General features: G+C 32.0%; 1 protein-coding gene across 1 annotated transcript; it reads left to right on the forward strand.

The window, feature by feature from the left end:
* The first annotated feature begins 3079 nt into the window (after positions 1-3079).
* LOC106774470 (65-kDa microtubule-associated protein 1) lies at positions 3080-9581 on the forward strand. Its single transcript, XM_014661473.2, has 10 exons — positions 3080-3268; positions 4271-4364; positions 4443-4646; positions 4771-5031; positions 5139-5354; positions 7524-7679; positions 7760-8071; positions 8221-8308; positions 8774-8922; positions 9097-9581. The coding sequence occupies exons 2-10, from the start codon at positions 4293-4295 to the stop codon at positions 9385-9387; spliced, it is 1749 nt and encodes a 582-aa protein (XP_014516959.1). The 5' UTR covers positions 3080-3268; positions 4271-4292; the 3' UTR covers positions 9388-9581.
* The last annotated feature ends 14934 nt before the right edge of the window (positions 9582-24515 follow it).

A 24515-nucleotide genomic window follows, 5' to 3' on the forward strand; every position in this document is an offset into this window, starting at 1 on the left:
TCACATTAGTATGTCCTAAGTCTTTGACTGAACTTAAGATCCCAAAATAGTTCCACATATCTAAGTCACAAAACCATTATGTTGTTTCCCCATCAAATATCAATTTCCCATTTTCGTCACTTACAAAGTGTCTAGTATGGTGGACCACTACTTCAAATGTTCCTCATTCATTTTATATTATATATATCTCTCTAGGTCTTTGCACATGTATATTATGCCCACAAAATATTAAACATATTACACTCCCTATCACTCAAACACGTAAATGCAGGACAAACTAACATCCTCACCACTGAAACACTCAAATAGGGGACCACAAGTTCTACACAATTCAAAACGAAATAGGAGACAAACTAAAATCCCCACCATTGACACACCCAAATAAGGGACCACAAGTTCTACACTTATACACATTTGAAACCGAAATAGGGGACTAAACCAGATAAAGCATTGGAAATAAATACTTATACCACAACAATACAACGAAAAAACCCATTTCCCATCCCCAAAACCAAAACGCAATGCAAAACAAAGCAGGAAATCAAACTAACCTCAGCTGCCGTGAACCTTCATTTTTTACGTGTTTTGAAAGTCTCAGTTGATTGTCTTCATCTTTTCTCCAGTTCACATTCAAATCTCTTTCACAATGTTCATCTTGTATTACAATATAGTGTTTCAAAATCCCTAATTCATTTTCAATATCCCTATTTCTTAATCCCAAATATGCAGTTTGAAAATCCCTAATCTGCACTACACCAAATCCCTAATTTATTTTGCTAACCACGTTCACCAATTAAACAATGCCACGTCAAAAACTAATACATCATAATTTAAATCATAAGTCAACATAATAAAAACATTCACATCAACATGTTTATTATGTAACACATCAGCCACTCTTGACGTCGTTTCTTACCACTTAACAGAGATGGCTTAATTGTTACTACAAATTTAGGACCCAATTCCGACCGTTTTAAACGAGAGAACCGAATTGAGATTCCTGAACAAATATGAGGACCATCCAAGGGTTTAAATCTTAATAACTATGAAAATAGAGGATATTACAATCTTGTCAGTCTTAGTTGAACAACTCTCATTTGTGTGTTGTCTACCTTATCGGTCTTGGATGAGTAAGAGTAACTTAGAATTTTTTTCTAGTAATCATTGAAGGAAATGTACAAAAGCAGAGTTATGCTCAACTATGTATATGTCGGTCTTAAAAATTACAAGTTATAAAAGGTAAGAGAAAGAGACAACTAGTGATCGAAGGCAACTTTTTGCCTCTATGGTTCGTTTCTTGTGCAGCTTGACAGCTATTTACCACTCAGATCTGGTCAAACTTTACATCCTATCATTCATACCTCTTCGCCACTATGTTCCTCGAGGTTGGGGGTTAATATACCTATAGGACAAGATCAAAGAAATAATATTTTATTTTGCACATAACGACACTGGATATTAACACCATAGCGATAACATCAAGACTCGAGTATATGAGCCTGAGGAGCTAGTGTACCACATATGTCCGAGTACATATTGGTTGAGTGTGACTAGATGTACTTGATTCTTATGGTATAAGAACATACCATGATGGCCTGACCAACTACATATTAGCTAAGGCAACCACCATAGCAAGCATTGACTATGTTGATTATATTAGCATCAAGATCAAGACATCATTAACAAAACTGATTAGCCAAAGACTAATCAAGTTGATTCAATATATGGATGAGGCCCATCCAAGTCAAAAACCCATAAATATTGTATAAATAGAATAGTACATGAGATAAATTAATTACATCTATTATTATAGCATTGACTGTCATTTAACGCACTTAACCAATTTGGACATTTGAGTTGTTTTTTATAAGCACACTCTCTCTTGATTTTAAAGAGATGTGGTGGATCTAGAACATCTTTACTTGAAGGCATGAAGTTGAGAGCATATATTTTTTTCAATTTGAAACTATATTCAAGGAATATTTTGATTTGAAAAAGAATTCAAAAGATTTTCACTTTTTGTGATGTCAAATATTTTTATGATAATTATCTTTATATATATATATATATATATATATATATATATATATATATATATATATATATATATATATATTTGTTGTTGGAAGTATTATTATTAGATTTACGTAGTAGATATGTCATTATACATAAAACTCTTCTTTGAACATGTTACCCTCAACAACCAGTTAAAATAATTGTTGTAATAAATAATATATTAATTTTTTGAAAAACGTCAAAGAGAAATAATTTAAGTCATAGTCTATTTAATTTTGAATTAAAGAGAGAGACGATAAGACTTTCGAACGCTTTTTTTTCAAATTTTCTTCGGATAAGAGTCTAAAGTTTCCGCCACCCACTTTTCAGAACTGAGTTGAACGATATATATTTTTTCTTAAATAATTTTGAGATCGTTGACGAATGAATGGCTTTTATTTTGAATATTTGATTAACTTTTTCTTCAAAATAAATACTAAATAAATTTTAAAATTTTAATTTAAAGCGCTCTTAAAAATATTACCTATATATATTTATCCTCATCATTGTATTAAAATATTTTCTAGTGATTTTATTAGAATAATTTTTTCCATAACAGGTAATTAAAAAAAAATGTATATTATATTTTAATATTTCATATCGTGTAAGTTTTTTATTTTTTATACGTCAAAATATTTAGTTTAAAAAAAAGTTATTAGATTTGAAAAAAAAGGAAATGGGATATTAAAATCTTGGATAAAGATACTTTGACACCTAATTTTTAATAAATTTTTGACACCGGACACGTGTCATAAGCTAATTGGTCTGTGTGCTTCAATTTTTTTAAACATTAAACACACGGACCAATTGACTTATGACATGTGTTCGGTGTTAAAAATTTGTTAGAATTTAGGTGTCAAAATATCATCATCCTAAAATCTTATCTAAGTACTTTTTTTCATTCAACCCACTATTCAAATATGCAACGTACAGTGTCACATCGGTAAAATACCCGCCAAAACGGGGGCAATAAGGTAATTTTGGAAGAATAAAAAAACAGTGACACTCTGATAATCTTGGTCCTATGTCCTTGCACACATAGATTGCATTCACAGATTCTTTTTTTCTCTTCTCACTGAACTCACAGAAACACTTTTTTCTGTCTCTTTCTCACTCACACACTCATAGTGTTGTGTTGTGTGTGCTTTTGAGTAATGCTTGGATCTGAAGCCACACAAGTCCAATACTCTCTTAAGCCAGAAAAGACAACTGGGTGAGCATTTTTTTTTCTCTCTTCTGCTTCTTTAATTACCAACAGTGTGCTTTTTGTTCAGTTCTTGTCTTAATCTTCCACACCCTGAAGATCCTTTTGCTTCCTACTCTTACTTTGTCAATGCAAGGTGTAAGATTGGTGCTTCTAGATTCTGCATTGTGCTTCTCAGTATTTGGTTCAAAATTTTTATTTATTTTTTCTTGTTGGGTTGACATTGACTGTGATGGTTTTTCGTTCTTCTGGTGATGTAATTGAGGTTGCCACTGTGTTGATTTAGTGCCCAGGATGGTTGTGAATTTGATCCTTCTAGCTCTTGTTCATTTTTCATCTGGAGTAATTGTTTTCTTTGTTTTGTTTTTAATTCTTGGAGAATGCTTCTGAAATGGGTGAAATTTTTGTTGTTTTGAAGAGGGTCTGTGAGTTGTTTCTTTCTAGTTTCTGGCTTTTTTACGTTTAAAGTTCATAGAGGAGCGGTGGTTTTTTTTTCGCGTTTTGCATTTGGTTAAAGATGAACTCATTCTGTTCAATTGTTGTGATTTTGTTAGGTATGTTTTGTTTAATTTACTTAACTTGGTATAAGTTATGCTTTTGTGCTGAGTGGAGTCAATATTTGATGGTCAGAGATTTTCTTAGCAGATGCAATGCATTCAACTTAGTTTTTGTAGAAGTTAAATGACAACTTTTTATAGAAATTTTGTGCATAAGTTTATTTTTGCTTTTAGGAGAAATTCAATTCATTTATCCTTTTTATCTTCTTTTCTTGTAAGTTTTTATGGAGAATTTGTATAAACATAAATAGCATCACGATATTTCTGGTGTTTCATTCTTTCATGAGAATCTTATTTGTACTCATAATTGTGAGTTTTCCATTTTCTGCTTGTGTCTGTGGAATTGGATGAATCAATGGATCCTGTTTGTTTTTTGTGTCAAGATATATTTGTGTTTCTCTATATTTGGGAAGAAGATAGGAATTTTGCATGATTATTTTCCCCTGCTGTGCAGGCTAGGTTGTGCATGAACTTCAATGGCGGCTATGGATGGTCAAAATCCTCTCCTTGATGAAATCACCTGCGGTTCCTTGTTACATAAGCTTCAGGTAATTTGTGCTTTTCATACATGTTACTGCAGATGTGCATGGTCTACAAGGCAGTGAGGTTACCTTGATTTACTACAGGAAATATGGGATGAGGTTGGTGAGAGTGATGAGGAGCGAGACAAGATGCTCCTTCAGATAGCGGAAGAGTGCTTGGATGTGTACAAAAGAAAGGTTGAGATGGCTGCTAAGTCAAGGGCACGGTTACTTCAATCCTTGTCTGATGCTAAGCTTGAACTGTCAAGTCTTTTATTGGCTCTTGGTGAAAACAGTTTCACTGGAAGGGTTAGTGACTAATTATATATCCTGATATATGCAACAAACAATAACTGCTGCTATAACTTGGTGACGAAATTAAATACTGAACTGCTAATCTAGTTTCCTGTGCATTTTTTTGGTTTCTTTGCAGCCTGACAAGACTTCAGGTACTATTAAGGAACAACTTGCAGCCATAGCACCAATACTTGAACAGCTTTGGCAACAAAAAGAGGAAAGAGTAAAGGATTTTTCAGATGTACAGTTACAGATCGAACAAATATGTGGAGAGATAACTGGGGACTCGAACCCTGATCAGACTGGATCAGGATCATTTTCTATTGATGATTCTGACCTTTCCTTGAAGAAGTTGGATGAATATCAATCCCAACTCCAAGAACTTCAAAGGGAAAAGGTAACTTTGCTATATCATCAAATAATCTATTGGTTACTAAAAAGTTGAAACTTTTGTTTGATTTGCTAAAAGGGATTTTTGTTTTTTTACTTTGTATTGCCTTGCAGAGCGAGAGGTTGCACAAGGTTCTTGAATATGTGAGTACAGTGCATGATCTATGTGCTGTCCTTGGCATGGACTTCTTTAGTATTGTGACTGAAGTTCATCCAAGCTTAAATGATGCTGTAGGTGTTCATTCCAAAAGCATAAGCAATGGCACACTAGCTAAACTGGCTAACACAGTCTCTGCCCTGAAAGAAGATAAAAAGCAGCGGCTACACAAGGTAATGCATTTAGAATTATGTTATTGGAGTTTTTTGTTTCCTTCATTCATGCATTTTTTACTTATTGTTGTAGAAGCTGACAAAAACACAAATAAACTAGATTTCCTGTGGTGTGTATATTTACTGCCCTTAATACTTATCCGGATATGTTGCGGAAGTCTTCCAAGTTATAACAAACTTCTTGAATTTTTCAAGAATCTTAGAACTAGTAAGAAAATCTCTTTTAAAGAGTAAATATACCTAGAATATTATAAAAGAAATATAAGAGAGAAAAGAGAATGAGAGAATAAGAGGATTGTGTGTTGTGGCTTTTCGGAAGAAGAATTGGCACCTATTTGTAGATGTAGTATGGGTTAAAAACCCCTCAACTTGCTGCTGAAAATCTGCAAAGAACCCAACACTTGCAGAAGGGGAACCAAAACTTGTGACTCAAGTTTAACAAAATATTTGTTGTAACAAACTTGCACTGCACCCGAAAAATGTAGGAGAGACTTGCGGTTTTAAGAACGAGTTTTGTAGTAACTTATATATTTTTGCAATACATTTATAAACATTGTTTTTATAACAATCTTTCACATATTGCAAAAAATAAGATATAGAAAGATTGAAAGAAGAAAATCTTGGGTCTCATATAAGATGTAATGCATCAAAATTGATATAGCAAGCTATGTGAACTGGTCCTAGATTGAGAAACTTAACATATTGTAGTTGGTATAACAAGTTATATGAATCAAAGACACTTTATGTGTGTTAATTGTTTATCAATCATACTACACCCCTTTAACAATTATTGTTGTTATCACTGTGTTGCACTTACTAGGCCATGCGCTTATGAGTGCTCTAGAGATCATGTCAAGATCTCATACAAGAGGCCCTACTTGATACTCATATAGGTGCTTTCATCAAGTGTATGCTGCAAATCATACACCACTTGTAAGGGATATGAAAATGATTAAAAACTTTGATTAAACTAAAATTCTTACAGCATAAAATTCTAATTACAAAGTTTAACCTCTATATAATGCAGTCTCTAACAATTTCACACACACCATAGGAATGGACACAATTGATTTAAAATCAATTTAGTGTTATCATAACTAATACATGATTTGGTTTTACCCATATGAACCTTATTCATGGGAAATTCAATCACAAAGGTTAGGTTACCATCACTTGTTTGTTTGCAAGTGGCTTAAGTCTCATTCCCCTCAATATTTCTAAAATCATATTTCTTCCTAGGGGTTTTGTTAGAGGATATGCTAGATTTCGTTCTTATTTCACATAATCAATGGAAATAGTTTTGCTTATTAGCAGTTGCTTCACCAAATTATGTCTCAATTGTATATGTTTGCTCTTTAAATTGTAGTTCTTGTTTTTAGCTATAATTAATGTCGAGCAACAAACTCAGATTCCATCATTGATCTTGCAATAATTATTTTCCTGTTTGATCTCCATGTAATCGCACATCTCACAATTGTAAATACATAACTACTAGTGGATTTTGTCTCGTCTGAATCAGAAATCCAGTTAGCATCACTATTCCTTTCTAGTATAACGGGAAATCTACTATATTCAATGGCATAATCCATTGAACCTCTTAAGTATCTCATAGGTCTTGCAAGTGCTTCCCAATGTTCTTGATTATGACATTGAGTGTATTTACTCATTCTACCCACTGCATAAGCAATATCAAGTCTAGAAAAGTTCATCAAATGTAATAAGCTCCCAATTATCTGGGCATATTGAGGTTGAGAAATAGTTTCTCCTCTATTTTTCTTCAACTTAAAGTTAGCATCATAAGGGATACTCACTGGTTTGATGTCATAATATCCAAACTTGCTAAGAAGTTTTTCATGTATTGTTCCTGGGACAATAATATACTATGTTCCTTTCATATGATTCTAACACCTAAAATCATTGTTTTCTTTCCTTCATTCATGCATTTTCTACTTATACTATGGCTACAATGAATATCTGCTTTGAAGGTTACTAGTTATGGCAAACCAGTGTTTTTATCCATGTTTGCATAGCATTGCCATGAATTCTCACTTTGGCTCCTCGACAATGATGATATCATCTGGAAACATGGTGTATTTAATTTTGCTCGACTTCTGATCTTCTATGTGTGTGTGTACATACGTTTGACTTTAACCTATTCGTCCTTTGCAGCTTCAAGAATTAGCTTCTCAGTTGATTGATCTGTGGAATCTAATGGATACCCCAACAGAGGAAAGGAGACTATTTGACCATGTTACTTGTAATATCTCAGCTTCTGTAGATGAAGTCACTGTTCCTGGTGCCCTTGCTCTGGATTTGATTGAGCAGGTAAAGATGACTTCCTAATGCTAACAAACTCATGTTACAAAATGATGCTAACTGATTTTCTATTGTTTTGTATGGTGAAGGCTGAAGTGGAAGTTGAAAGGCTTGATCAGCTGAAAGCCAGCAAGATGAAAGAAATTGCTTTCAAGAAGCAAGACGAGCTTGAAGAGATATATGCCCGTGCTCATGTAGAAATAAACCCTGAAGCTGCTCGAGGGAATATTTTGTCATTGATTGACTCTGGAAACATTGAACCATCTGAATTACTGACTGATATGGATAAACAGATAGCTGCAGCAAAAGAAGAAGCTTTAAGCAGAAAAGAAATATTGGACAAGGTTGAGAAATGGATGTCTGCATGTGAAGAAGAGAGCTGGCTTGAAGACTATAATAGGGTACTTATAATCAACCATCTCCATTCTATGTCCAAGACTATATTATCTATGATCGCAAGTTTGCATTTTTTGTGGGAAAGTTGAAATAGATAAATAATACCCTTTTAACCTGGATTGTTAGTTTTCCCTGACAATACATTGTAAAACAGGATGAAAACAGGTATAATGCTAGTAGAGGTGCACACATAAACCTCAAACGTGCTGAGAAAGCTCGAATTCTGGTCAGCAAAATTCCAGGTACGTGTTGAATGAAAATAAACAACCACCAGACGCGATCGTTATTTATTTGATCCATTATAATTAGCTCAAAAGAAAGTGCCATATTGGACTCGAAAGAGATTTTAATTTTTTAGATGTATATAATGAAGCATTCAAAATTAAATTATTATCGTGATTATTGTCAGATTGTGGATGAAATATATCTTCAGTTTTTTACATGTAAACCATGTTTTCTTTTGTAAATACACTGTACTTTAATACAAGTCAAGATACCTCTTGTCCATGTATCTTCACCTTTTCTTCTGTAAATATATCGTACTTTTCTTCAAGTCAGATTGTCAGCATCAGATTTATGACAATCAAATAGTGCAAAGCATTGACAAATTCATTTGTCTGGAAGATAGTAGTGTACTATCATAGTTTTCTGGCATGCATGGACACAAAATAATTATGTTTTTTTCTTTTTGGGGTTGGAAAATACAGCTTTGGTTGATACATTGGTTGCTAAAACTCGCACTTGGGAAGAAGTACACAACATGTCATTCACATATGATGGTGTTCCTCTCCTTGCTATGCTGGATGAATATGCCATGCTGAGGCATGAACGACAAGAGGAAAAACGAAGGATGAGGGCAAGTTTCAATGATGTTATGATTACAATAACTGATTAACACTTTGATTATTTGAACATTTGCTAATCAGTCATTTAGCAGAAGTGAACTGTCAAGTTATCTATCTATTTCTGTTCATTCTTATTTATGCTGATTACTCTTGAACTGAAAAAAAGCTCTTATCATGTTCTGTAGGACCAGAAAAAGTACTATGAACAGCAAACCACAGATCAGGAATCTGTGTTTGGTTCAAGACCTAGTCCTGCAAGGCCACTTGGCAACAAGAAGGTAGTTGGCCCTCGACCAAACGGTACTCCAAATAGACGGTTATCTCTTAATGCTCATCAAAATGGAAGCAGGTCCACAGCAAAAGATAGAAAAAGGGATAATACTAGACCAGTTGCTCCCCTTAACTATGTATCAATGTCAAAAGAAGATGCTGCTTCCCATGTTTCTGGTACTGAACCAGTCCCAACATCACCCTAGTGAAATATGTATTTTAGTCCCATAATGTCATTTTTGTATCATTATCATACTACTACTGCTGCTGCTTTAATCTGTTAGAAAATGTACTGCATAATTGACAAGTAATAGGAGAGGAACTCTTTTTGAGATGTGTATCTTATATGTGCCATTTAGAGGTTTTCTCAATACACGATGCTTTATCCTTTTCTTCTCAAGATGGGTTAGATTTGTTATATGATGTAATTTATTTCCTTTAAATGTTTACTATTTTGAAATTTCTCAAAATTTTTGTAAATTTGAAGGTAAAACATGTTTGAAAAATAATTAATGTCAAGTATATTTTCGTGTAATTTTATGGAAATAGAAAACATTTTATTTCTCCATAAAATCTAACTTCTGAAAAAGAGAGCAAGAGAGGCACAACACTCTCATACCAAATGTTTCTAATGTCCTAAATCATATGAACTAAAAAGTTAATTTAATAAGTCCATCTAAATTATTGCCAGGAAGCATAAAAGAGGATCAAAATTCAAATATTATAAGCTTGTTACACAACTATCTTAAGCCTAAACCTTGTTCCATCTCTGTTTAACATGTACACTAAACACATAATAAATGTTATGAAATTTCTAAGTCCGCATTTTTCCATCATTGATGGCAGTTTCTCATTTTCATTTTCCGTTGGTGCAGTTGGTGTTGTTTAAGGCATGGGGTATCATTTGCATGGAGAGAGAGTTGTAAAATAAAATATAAAGGATAATGATATTTTGACTTTTGTTTTTAACAATATTTTAATTCTGTCACATGTCAAGTATTAATTGGTCCACATGGCCAAAATTAAAAAAAAAAAAAGAAAAAATGATGTTGAAAATTTAAAATTAGGAATTTGAACTTCACGCTTTCCTCTAATTTTTTTCAAAATTGCTTGTGGAAGTTGTGAAAAGGCTATGTGAGTTCTCTACGTGAGGACTTTTTGCTGCAACCATCGTCACTGCAACCATTGATTTGTTGTCATTCGTGTCGCCTTGTATTGGTAAAGATAGTTGTCGTTTCACGAAGAAGATTTTGGTCATGGATGTGGTGGTTTGTGTTCTATTAGAAGAACCACCATTGAAGCAACATTATTTCTTTCTTGGTGGCTCTTATTCGTTATTAATCAGGAGTGACAGAGGTATGTTGTTCGTCGAACCACCATTGAAGCATTAAACCACCATTGACATGGGTTGTTGCAGTGGTTGTTGAGATTTTGGTTTAACTTTCTTCTTCTTGTTCGGTTAGTTGGAATTGTTATATTTTTTTCATTTTTTAACGAATTGAAGATTGTTATTAGGTGTAAAGTTTTGATTTTTTTTATACTGGTTCGACCAATGCATACATCCAGTCTTCCTTTAATCAACCTGAGATGAAGGGATACACTATATTGATAGATTTTTACAAGCAAGACATACAAAGAACAACCCTCTCAAATGTGCTATCCTTTCTCAACTCAATATCAACTATAGCACAAGACTTGAATACCTCACACTCTTACCCCCAAAAAGTTATCCCCACTTTTTGTCACCTTAGAGCAATCCCAACTCTAAGAACTAGAACTCACAAAGTCCTCTTCCTGGCTCAGAGCAACAGGGAAACACAATCAACCAGAATGTAGATGAACACTGATCACAGCAGAATACACAATCAACCAGATTGGATCAGCAATGTGTAAGCACAATGTTCTTGCAAGAATCTTTATAGATTTTCTTCCAATTAAGAAATCTTGCTCCAAGGAACTCAGAATGCTCCTGCAACTAAATTCTCAACAAACAATTAGTTATGAAAATGTAAGATCATAAAAACATTGAGAGGCAGAGAGCAATGTGTCTATTTATAGATTTTTCAACTCTGACGCATTTTAATCGATTAGGCACTTAATGTAATCTGTTAAGCTTTTCCTTCTGCTTTAACAGTTTTACATTTGCACAAGATTTAACATATTAAAAGCGTATCCAATCGATTAAACATATCATACAAGTCACAGTATTCAAAATATGGTCATTATTGACAGTTATGGCTTTTCAAGAAAAAGGTTTTCACTTAAAACACATTTTAACCGATTAGAAAAATAATGTAATCGGCTAAGCTCCACAGAGAATTTTTGAAAACTTTTTTCCATTCAGAACACTTTAATGCACTCAACAATCATGTACTGGCATAGCAACATGCTTTAATTGATTATACAATTAATGTAATCGGTTAAAACATAGTTATTTTTATTGGCTGCAAAACCAACGACAAGTGCACCGATCGCAGCGTAGCAAGTGATAAATATCGTTCTCTCCCAAGGGACTTGTGCAACACATGACAACTCTTCCTTTTATAACTCAATTAGACATCAAAGTGCACAAAAAAACACAAGAAACTCTTTTTGGTATTTTATCAAACAGTTGGTGTGCAAGGAATTTAACATAGTGTATTTACAATTTGTCAAGACTAGAATTCATCCATTTCATTCTCATGCATTCATAAACATCTCAATTCCATCCAATAAGTCTTCAATTTCAATTCTAGGTTCAATCATATTTCTCAATACATCAAAAACCAAAATTCATGCCATGGGTGATCAAGCCACAACAAGCATTAAGCATAGAAATCAAATACTAACACGAATTGGAAAAACATATATGATTATCGTCACAAAATACATAAGAATTTCATGTTTTACAACTAATCTCAACAAATAGGAAAATCCCTCCATGGTGGAGAACTTAGGGTTCTACAAAATTGAAGAGATAAGGAAGAAATTGGAACCAAAGAGAAGATGCAAAGTCTTTCCCAAGGTTCTTGGCAGCTGCTCCATGCTCCATTTGCGCCTCCCTTTCGCATCTCCATCTCCAATCTGTGACCCATCTTCTTCCTCAACCCAAAAGGGACAAAATCACTATTGAAGAAGCTTGAAGGCCCAACACCCCAAATAGCCTCCAAGGGCCTCTCCCAATCTCTCTAGGTGAAGAATGAAGTGTAGGAGGAGAAAAAATGCCCCAAATATCACGAGACTCATGTTTAAATAACCCATTTTGACACATCAGCGGAAAGTCGCGCCCAACGCTCCTTCTGGGGCGCCCGGGCACCAAATTCTGGGCAAAACAGCGAAGCAAAGGGCGTCCAGTGGCCTTCTGGGGCACCCAGGCGTGAAATCTGCAGAAAAAGGGCGCTCAGCGCCCCCAGGGGCGCCCGGGCGCTATAATTAAGCACCAATAGCGAACCACAAGGCGCTGGGCGCCCGTTTGGGGCGCCCGGGCGTGGAAATTGGGTTGCAGCACACAGAAGGGCGCCCAGCGCCCCCTAGAGGCGCCCGGGCATGACACTTTTGACAACATTCTAAAATTCAGGCTCTTGTGCGCTTCCAAAGGCGTCCAACATGGGTATTTGCTTCAAATTGATCTTTTATTGTCCCAAAACATGTTCCCTTGAGTTCTTGCTTGTTTTCCTCCACTAGAATTGCTTCCTATTCATTTATTTCACACACTCAAACATAGATATTAGAGGTAAAAACAAACATATACTAAATAAAACACAACAAAACTAAAAAACACACTAAACATGAGGATAAAACAAGGTAAAAGCTATAAAGGAGTTGATTTGTTCACAAAATATACAAACACAAACACGTTAAATCAACCGTTATCAGTTTTGCCTTTGATAAGCATATACTGATATCTGATGAAATTTAAGAGATTATACAAATAGTGTAATCGATTATTTCATGCAAATATGCAATGTGCAATATGTTTCAACCTATGATTCATTTTTAATCAATGAATGCATATACCAATCAGTTCAAGCACAAACACATATATAATCGAGCAATTGTTTTGTCATTTTGTTGTGCAAGAAACTATAAAACATTTTTTTTTGTCATCATCAAAAACTCATGTGAGATATAGGTTCAATTGTACATAGCTCCCCCTATCAACTTTTTTTATTTTTTTAATGTAGTTTTGTGACATATGGTGTATGTTTGGTGTAACACCCCGATTTTTTGAGATGTCACTGTGTATTTTTTTTTTCAAAAAAAAACCTTTCTGTAATACATTCAATTCAAATGCGGAATTAAATCATAACTATAAACATCGTTTGAAAATCTTAGAATATCACTTTTACATAAAAGTATCAAATCGGAAAACTTTTAAAAGTAAATAATAAATCCCCGAACTCAGATATCCCAACTCTCACGTTAGCTACTTTAATCCAGTTTTATCTGCAATGTCATCTACTCTCGTACAAGTACGATCATCGTAGGTGGAAACCACAACCACAACTTTCAAGGTAAGCAACCAGAAATATCATAACACACAATAAAGCATATTTCATTTTAATCACAGAGTAATATAATCATATAACATATTTTATCACAACATCAATATCATAACCAATCCATTCATGACCCAATGTCGTTTTCTTATACTATGTCGTCATGACCTGTTATCACTAAAAGGTACCTGTTTCTCAACAGGGCAATTCGAGCCCTCTTCCATCGCAACTTCCGACCTATCTCCCCAACTTCTCAAGGACTAACAAGTAAAAACACTGGCACTACACGCACCAATGCACTATACTAAGCACGAACCGAAGTCTTTTGGGCGAGACATCCACCTCCCCGCGTAGAGGGAAGTGACACTCCAATCATTATCTCTTAAACGAGAGTCCAACAACATCACATTCTTAGCGTAGCATAGTATGAAAAGTTCACACATAACCAACGACAGTACAAGGAAATAACATAGTTTCATGTCCACATCACACATCAATACCCATTCTCAACAACATGCATTGCTCACCAATCATAAAGTTTATCTCACCATTATCAAAATATACAGTGCTCCCTCATCATAATGTTCAACACGTCCTGCTCATCACCTTTCATGCATAGTCTTAATACTATATATTAACTCACCGATCACAAACTAATACCCATCCTCACTAATATGTATTAAAGAAACAATCATCGATTTAAACACAATCTCAACACTTTTCACTCAAAATCTCAATGATAAACATCAATTTATCAAACACAAGATTTTACTACACCATATAAAAATACGACTTCATATACAACACCACAACAACATCTTATAAGCATATTACCACATCAATAAGTCACCACAGAAATATATAAAATTACTACGATAAAATATCACCACAACGCATAAAAATACTCAACTTTTATAATTTATTTTACATACATAATAATCCCTCAATCCCTCATATTAAATTATAAAAATTATTCATATCATCTCTTAACTTATATATACCGACTAAAACAACATGTATACTATACAAATCTCTAGTCGTTTCACTAAAACTCCCTCCCACAACAACCTGAAAATCCACGTAACAAGGGTTACTTATATTAATATGCATTAGATGTATCTCTCCCAACTCACTCCCATGCAAACCGAAATGCACACCTCACAATATATATACATTTATATACGAATGGAAATAACAACAATAACTGTAACCGCAACATCACCTAACTCCAAACACACATGATAATTCTAGTCACCCTCTTACAATGATTCACAAGCATAGAACAAATATTATGCCACATCACAAAATATTTCCTTATAACATAAAAGTACTTATCAAAACCCTAAATCAATCATGTGTTAAAATATAACTGATTCCTCTATGCCTTCTAAGATTCGTTGGACTGCTAAGAGCACGGTCTCTCCCTCTTGTCTCAGCTTTACATGGTTTCACCTCCATTACACTCCCATATGCCCACACTAGAACGCAAGCTTCCCTCCTCTCTCCCACTCTCTTTGTTCCATGTATACTCCTATTTGTTAACCTAAAAGAATGTGTTTTTAATTCCTCTCTTCTAACCCTAATATAACCTTTTATCTTTTCAAACTTTCTGTTAAGATCCTCCTTTGCTACATACTGTATGACCGAAAGCAAATAACTCCCATTTTATAAGACTAGAGAATAGCAACTAAAAAAATATATTAAATTCTCTAAGCAGATTCTCTCTCTTCAAACAAAATTTAAATCTTTTGTAACATATAATATATATATATATATATATATATATATATATATATATATATATAAATCTATATTACTTTAATATATAATATATAAACTTACGCAATAAATATTATTTTATTATAATTAACTACAGCTTAATTATATGCAAGAAATAAAATAACTAACTTTCGTTTTTCTAATATACTATTTGCATACTATCTTAGGAAAAGATATTTAACAATCCAAATAATTCAGTATTTTGATTTCCTACCTATTTTTTTTTATTTACTTAGCTTTAAAATAATAAAATATAGGTTTAATGTTTCAATATGTCCCTATTTTCATACAGAATTTCAAATAGGTCCCTTTCTTTTTCGGCGTCTCAATTGAGTCCTTACTTTTGTAAAATTGAACTAAATAGGACCTTTTTCCGTCAAATTGAGATGACGCCATTAGGAAAGGTATACTGACAGTGTAGTTTTTTATTACGTGGCATTAAAAACGTGAGTGAATTGTATTTTTTTATTCTTGAATTGAAAAATGAAATATACAAAATATACTTCACTTTTTAATTTAAAAATTAAAAAAATACAATTCATTCACATTTTCAATGCCACATAATAAAAAACTACACGGTTAACATACCCTTCTTAACGGCGTCATCTCAATTTGACGGAAAGGCCCTATTTGATTCAATTTTAAGAAAATAAGGACTTGATTGAGACGCCGAAAAAGAAAGGGACCTATTTGAAATTTTTGACGAAAATAGGGAGCTATTGAGACATTAAACCTAAAATATATTACTTCTATTTACTTAGCTTTCAAAATCTTTTACTAAAAAAAGTAACCATCAAATATTTTAAAAATCTACAATATCTAATAGATATTTTCTCTAACAATAATATTTTTTTTTTTAATCTTTAAACCTACCAAAATTATATTTCTTATTCTCATTTAACTAATTTTTAAAATAACAACTAAATCTTCTAAAAGATTTACATAATATTATTTTATTAAATATCCAAATCATTTAATTTGCAGACTTTTCTTTTCTACACCCTCACTTAATTAATTTCTATACCAATTAAATAAAAGTAAAAGACCCTTTTGCCCCTAGACAAAAAAATAAAATAAAATAAAGAAATAACATAAAAATTATGTTCTAACAAAAATATAAACTCAAAAACATTAATCTCCAAACAAAATTCAAAGTCTCAAAACTGCTTTATTTTTAAAACTCCTATTTTTCCGGATCTTACATTTGGTCATAATATACTAAACTTGTTGAACTTAAGGGTGTATGACAAGGTAAGTTCAACTTACCGGTGTATTGACATGGTAATGATTATTTTTACTTTAAAACATTGTTGTACAAGTCAGTCTACCTTCCTATGCAAAACTACTAACCTAAGTCCCCAATATTTGAACACTGGTCCCCAACCAATAGTGCAAGTTTTTGTTTGAATTTTTAGTGTAGTTTTATGAGATATGGTGTATATTTTGGTCATGATATACCAAACTTGTTGAACTTAAGAGTGTATGGACATGATAATCAATATTTTCAATTTGAAACATTTTTGTAGAAGTCAGTCTACCTTCCTATGCAAAACTGCTAACTTAAGTCCCCAGTTATTTGGACACTGGTCCCCAACCAATAGTGCAACTTTATTTTGATTTTTTAATGTAACTATGTGACATATGATGTATGTTTTGGTTATGATATACCAAACTTGTTGAACTTAAGGGTGTATAGAGATTGTAATTAATATTTTTCCGTTTGAAACATTTCTGTAAAAATTAGTCTACCTTCATGTGCAAAACCAGTAACCTAAATCTCCAATTATTTGAGCATTGGTTTCCAACCAATACTACGAGATTTTTTTTCCCAGTTTTTAATGTATGCTTTGGTAATCATACCTTAGCGGTTCATTAACATTTTTAGATTAAAACATTCACGTAGTAGTGAGTCCACCTTGGTGTGCTAAACTTTATACATAGGTCCCCACTTCATAGATCTTTGGTCCCCACCACTGCAGTTTTATTTTTTCCAAATATTTTTCCCATATATGGTGGTGATTTTGTTGACAATTTAGGTTTATAATGTGCTTTTAAAATCACACAATTCTTATGGTTACAGTGCATTAATATTACCATTAACATGAAAAGAAATATTTGAAGATAGGAAACTGAAAGAAAATAGTCATGAAATAAATTTTATTAATATTCAAACATTTTAGTTCATTAATATAAAATGATGACGAAGTTAGTGGTTCACATTGATATCGTCTCATCAACATTCATTGATGTAAACTTCAACTATAATATTAGTTCCATTGTTCTCAACCTTGAATATAAGAACATCTTCTTTCTTCAATTCATATTAAATACAAAATTCCTTCGGTCTTTGTCCAAAACTTTGTTACATAACACTACTGTGAAATCATAACTTTGCACATTATCCAATCCTTATTACAAACATCATAACTTCCGCGAAGCCTTTCAATAACCAAATTAAAGGCAATTAAATTGTGATCTTTATTTATGTTAAGTAAAAATATTCATTGACATATTAATGCAAACTAACTCATCTATGTAGACAATAATGACCACATGCTAACTAATTCTATCATAAACCAACCAAAATCTGTAAAGCTTTTACTGCACAATTAGGTGGGCCCCAAAAATGAAATAACTAGGGACCTACCACTATACTTTTGCACAAGGTTAACATATTTCATGGCAACAATTTTTAATTGGAAAAAAATATTCGTTGACAAATCAATGCACAACTACAATACACGAAAAAAAGTAATCAAAAAATTATAAACATAGCAAAAAGAAAAACGCTGACAACATTTATAAAATAGGCTTTCCAAAACTATATAATATCTTTCAAAAACAAGATTTTGGAATTTTGTTTTTTTAAAATGGTTTGATACTTCAATTCTTTAACTATAATATTTGATTCTATCTCGGACATCCCTTTTTATTATTATTTTCTTAAAATTTGACTTTTTGGAAAATATAAACTATTTGGTGGAAGGTATTACAAATTTAATACTTACAAAAATTTAATTTCAAAATATGTTAAAATTTTAACACTTTTGAAATCTCTTTCTCAAAAGAGATATTTAAAAGATAAAATAAAATAAACGGTACATTAGTAAAATTAAGGACTGAGAATAACACTTTCCACTAATTTTTTTTTTTTTCACAAGTTCAGCCTGAGATAAATATGATGGCCCAATATAGATGGCATAAGGAGAACACTTACTTCACACACCTCTATGCTCTCTTTTTGCACCTCTATTATTTTTTTTCTTCCATGAAATCTTTTAAAAGTTAAAAATGTCCTTACAACACATTTAATGCATGGATTATAAGAGTTTTAATTTATTTTTTGAGTTTTATCAGTGTTACCACATTTTTATGATCTCACATCTACTCTTTTCTTCAATAGTTTCATAAAATTTTATTTAATGCTATATTATTCAAAATTTAACTTAAAATATTTAATCTTAATTTTATTTTATTAATAGTTATGGTGAATGATTTTTTCTAAATTATTGTTTTTAACTTATAAGTTCTTTTAATCATATAATTTGTAAATATATTACAGATTAAAGAAAAGTCAAAATGTATTATTAAATTAAAATATATACATAATTTAAAATATATTTTTAATTTATAAATATATTTTAAATTGTATAATTAAAGATAAACTTATAACTTATAAACAATTGTAACTATGAATTTTGAAAGGGGGAGAGAGCAGTTTTAGAGTGACAACAGTCCCAAACTTATTTGAATACAATTATTGAATATATAGTCTCGATCTTCTCACAAACAGTGACAATACTTCCTTAATTCTTTCTTGTCTCTCAGAAAAACCAGATTCAAACAGACAAAGTGAATAGAATCTCGGTCCAGACAAAGGAAAAGAAACATAACATTAATGTCAGCTTCTCCTTGTCCTTAAAACCCGAAGCACGAGAATAATACTCCCTTGTGAAGAGGCAGAAAGTGAGTCATATAGTCACTGTCACTGGCGCATGAGACAAAAGGTAAAGGACATTAGAGAGTATAGTAAATGATAATGAAAAAAACTTGGGAATTGATATTCTAAGAGTTATAAAAAAAAATGTATCCTATAAGGTAAATTTAGAATTTAGAATTTGTTATATGATGTAACTTATTTCCTTTAAATATTTACTATTTTGAAATTTCTCAGAATATTTTGTAAATTTGAAGGTAAAACATGTTTGAAAAATAATTTTTGTTAAGTTGGAGTAATTTTATTATAAATTATGCACATATTATACTCAATTTATTTATTTTTTTATGGAAATACAAATCACTTTGTTTGTCCATAACATCTAACTGTGCTGAAAAAGAGAGCAAGATTATACCAAATGTTTCCAATGTCCTAAATTATCTGGACTAAGAAGTTTATTTAATAAGTCCATCTAAACCATTGTCTGGAAGTATAAAAGAGGATCAAAATTTAAATAATATACTTCCATTGTTTTGAAGCTATAAAGCTTGTTACAGAACTAACTATCTTAAACCTAAACTTTGTTATATCTCTATATATTTGATGATGATGTAAGAGAACTTAGGCTTTGGAAATCCAAACTATTCTTGTGTTATTTTCTCTTCCCAGAAGAACTTTATACATGCAACATATCAAAATGGACTGTTATCAATGATTGAGGGATGAGAAAAATAGACCAACAATACTTTAGAAAACCCTTCACTTCCATTTATTTTATTTTTTTTGTAAATAGTTATTAGTTTAGCATGTGAAAAGAGTGAGAAATTCAGTAAAACACTGACTTTGAATAGATTTTCTGTATTTACATCAATGGCTGTGTTAAGAGTGAATCATGTAACTCTACTACTGATAGATTCAATAAAAAACTTACCCCACATCTTATGTATGAAAAAGCTTTGTACCATGTTCAAGCTAATTAACTTTTACCAGTTTCCTTTATCACCACATCATAATAATGAATAGGTAATAATCTAATAAAATAGTAAAATTTCATTTGAAATCTATGCAAAAAAATGAGCTACATCTAAAAGTAGAGTCACATTTGTTACAACCAGATTGTCAGCTGCTGTCTTAATCCCTTTCTAAACAAAGTACAGAGTGTAAGAATATTTTGATAAAATTAAGTAATTTCCTTTGGATTTTAGTGTTCATATTTTAGCAACTTCAGAGAAGCTTATGATTCTGTTATGTCTGTCTTTACACTTTTCATCATGATTATGTCTGATAACGCAATGTCTCGTGTTGTAACTGTGACGACAAGATGACAGTGGTTGCATGTTTTGGATCCTGAAAGAGTGAGCAAAAAGAAACTATCTTCCAAAATTCTGATACCAATGTAACGTCAGGATCTTACTTATCTCATTGAATCAATCAAAAACATGCAGAATGGTTCCAATTAGAAAGACTTTCTTCTGATATGCATTTTCAATGTCTTCTTTCCCATGACAGTTTTGTTGAGGGGACCTTTTCTTTGACAAAGCTGTTGCACCTTCCACTGGTAGACATGATGTAATCACCCCTTTTATGCTTCAGATGCATATTCAGGATTGCATGCAGATTCCTTTGCATTTCTGCTAAGATCCTTTTTGTTTAAAGCCAACAAACAAAGTGACATGTTACATTTCTATCACCTTTCTTAAGGTTTGTATATTCTATGATATTTATTATTTAATGTATTCATCTTTTTGATTCCGTAACAAATGTGTTGGTTGGTCATTATTCAGTTAATTAATAGTTAACCAATGATTGTACATGTTTGTTATTGTTAGAATATGTGTAGAAATGTGTGCATGCATGGTTTTGGACACTTAATTAGAATACATGATAAAACATTCTTCTTCACCGTCTGAGAAAAAGTGAATATTTCAGCTAAATCTCTTTTAATACACTCAATAGAATGAGAAAAGCTAATGATATTTTCCTTCACAAACTTTTATATTAGTTGAACATTGTTGAAAACTGCAGAGTTATATGGGTTCACTACTTATTTATTGAATCTTACTATTTTCTATCTTTCAATACTATTCCACCAATAATTGTATGTGTTTGTTACTGTTGGAACATGTGCCTTATCTGTGTTTATTGAATCTTACAATTTTGTATATCTTTCAATACACTTTCACCAATAATTGTATATATGGATCTGTTATTGTTTGAATATGTGTATTACCAGGGGTCAGTGGTCAAATAAAATCTCCTTTAATACAAAGAATGGGAAAGGCTAATGATATTCTCCTTAACAAGTTATACATGGGTTTACTATTAAATTTTACAGTTTTGTATCTTTCAATAACACTTCCACCAAAAGAGAATGTGTTACAAGAAATGTTATTAATTAACACTCTTCTTTACAAGATTATTTTGTAAGAAAAAATAAATAAAAATAAGAAGATAACCAGTTAGAATACATTCTTCTAAAGATCATCTTGAAGAACAGTAGCATAAGAAATAAGAATGATATATAAAGAAAATGTGTTAGTATGGTTAAAGTTATTATTTTAAACCTTATGACTGAAAATTAGAAACATTGAATAGAGCAAACAGATATGTGAGTGAAAAAACATTCAGTAGAGCAAACAAATGACAATGGAAAATTGTGTAGTTAGACTTTTGTCTAGTGGTTAATGATTGATTATTGGATTACATTGTTCTTGTATGTGGTTAAAGTTTTAGTTTACCTAAACTACATATGCATGGTGTAACATAGATTTTAATATTTTTTATTTTAGAGACCACCACCAAACTGAATTCTGGCTCATCATCCTAGAATTTAGCCCACAGATACAAAAGTCCATGAAAAGCACAGAAGACAAAAAAACTTTATATCAGCCTGAAAAGCTAAGGAATCTCCACAGTCCAAGGACCACAATTAGCTGTCTATTTTTAACTTAGTGTCAAGATATTGTGCCATCTGTTTGTTTTGAAATATTGAGGTGCACACCCTTTATGTTTCAGTCTGTACAAATTTAAAGCACCTGATACAGTGTGACACCCCATTTTTTCACCTTGCCTAGGTCAACCAATGCACTGCATACAATACTATATGCTTATGTTGCTCATAAAATCAATATTTCAAGATAAAGATTCAAAATTCAAGGGCACTCTTATCTAATGACTATTTGTCCAATGAGGTATAGGTTTTAGCTTTTGAAAATTCTCATACTCATGATCAACTTGATAGTACTACTTACATTTTTACATAGAGCAGCGGTACTTTGACACGCACAAACGACAAAGTACCTTCATTTGACACGCTAAATAATAGTATTTTAATTATTATTATATTATTTTTTTAATTTAAAATCATAATATATATTATTATATTATTAAAAATTGTGTCAAATGAGTGTATTTTTTTAAAACCGTGTCAAACTATCTTTTTTCTTTTACATATGATTTCACTTTTTGTTTTAACTTTGACATGAAATTGAGACAAAGATGCAACCAAATATGATAGTTCTGAGTGAAACGTGAAGACTTCCTTTTACAAGATAAAATTGCTGAAAGCTTGGTGTATTTGTAATAATGTAATATGCATCTCAAGGTGTGCCATAATAATATATGCATTAAATATGGTGAGTGAAGTTACAATACATTAGTTGAGTCACTTGTGTATCTATAAATACTCATGTAATGTGTGAGGCTTAATCCAAATCAATGGATAAAATATAAAGTAGCTTCACTTGTGTGTTTCTCCTGCTCCACCAAATCTCCTTTGTTTTCATGAGATTATTCGTTTATGGGGACTAAGGTTTCTCTTTGATAAGTTGAAAAGATTGATCATTAAAGTAAATGAAACGGGGTTTGATTTATTGACAAGATATCAGATATCATTTACATTTTGTGGTTGGTACAAAATTACTCCACAGTCAATAATAATAATCATAAACACCAACATAAACCAATCATAAAATGACACGGTGTTCAAATATTGTCTAAAATTTTTTGTCAAATTATCATTATCCATAATATTATCATTTTGTATACTCCAGAGGTGAATTTTGAAGAGTGATATGTGGCAGAGTATATAGTTTCTTTCTTCTGATTCAATATGATTGTGAATTTAGCAGACACGTGTCATTATGTCTCTGCAACTGATCCTTATCTGTATATAAAATGTGAAAGTTGTTTAAGATCCAGTTGGAGGTTTTGAAAAGAGTGGAAGGTGCCTTGAAGTTGTACCCTTTTGATGGATTGTGGTGCCATTAGATTGATATCTTTTCCTGCACCTCATTTAATGGACATGATAATGTGGGATTTTAATAAAGAGACTTTACAACTATCAGATGCGTGGAGGGAATGAAAAGTCGGATTATGCTTCATTTGTTTTCTTCTTTCTTTCCTGATATTTTCTGTTTGTTTCAAGAGGATTTCTGCTGTTCTGTTTTCTTCATTATCATTTGTTTTTCCTATCAGTTAGATTTTGCTCTTCTCAGCATTGCACAAGGCATGGTTGATATGATTTAACATAATCAGATGGTAAAGTAAGAAACTAGCTACCTTAGAGATGAGAAAGCAAAGAAATAATTCAAAGCCTTTGATAAAAGAACCACGTTTCCACGTTTCAATAATAACATCACTAAGCAAACCAATATATATCTAATTATTAGTTTAAAAAGCAATGTTATACGTACAACCATTCATATAATAATTTGTGCAATAATATCTTTTCTGTATACTATATGTCATAACTATAAGGATTGAGAGATAAAGATAAAGAAAAGTATGTTTTATATGTATTTGTGTATACTGTGTTTGCATATCTAGTGAGTGTGGCATGAGTTAATCATGCAATCTTACATAGACAATTGAAACTGTTTAACATAAACACGATATTAACTTCACTTCTGTTATATGTAAATATTAGCTCCTTTTGTGCTATCACCTGGTATACTTTTTAGACACATATTATCACATATGATAGAATGAGAAGAGATATTTTTGACCAATACCATTCTTAAGCATGATAAGATTAACTTTTATCTGTTCTTGCGACCTCATATGATTTGGTATGCCTCCTATGTAATAGACATAGTGGTCACTGATAGACACAAAGAAGAAAGGAAGAGGTGACTCATCA

The sequence above is a fragment of the Vigna radiata genome, chromosome 10, assembly GCF_000741045.1.
Source record: "Vigna radiata var. radiata cultivar VC1973A chromosome 10, Vradiata_ver6, whole genome shotgun sequence".
Taxonomy (NCBI): domain Eukaryota; kingdom Viridiplantae; phylum Streptophyta; class Magnoliopsida; order Fabales; family Fabaceae; genus Vigna; species Vigna radiata.

Bases quoted from the DNA above. Each gene is read 5' to 3' on its own strand.
- LOC106774470 (XM_014661473.2), top strand. From the start codon at position 4,293: ATGGCGGCTATGGATGGTCAAAATCCTCTCCTTGATGAAATCACCTGC. The intron at 4,365-4,442 runs GTAATTTGTGCT...GATTTACTACAG, and splicing joins CCTTGTTACATAAGCTTCAG to GAAATATGGGATGAGGTTGG. The intron at 8,309-8,773 runs GTACGTGTTGAA...TGGAAAATACAG, and splicing joins TCTGGTCAGCAAAATTCCAG to CTTTGGTTGATACATTGGTT.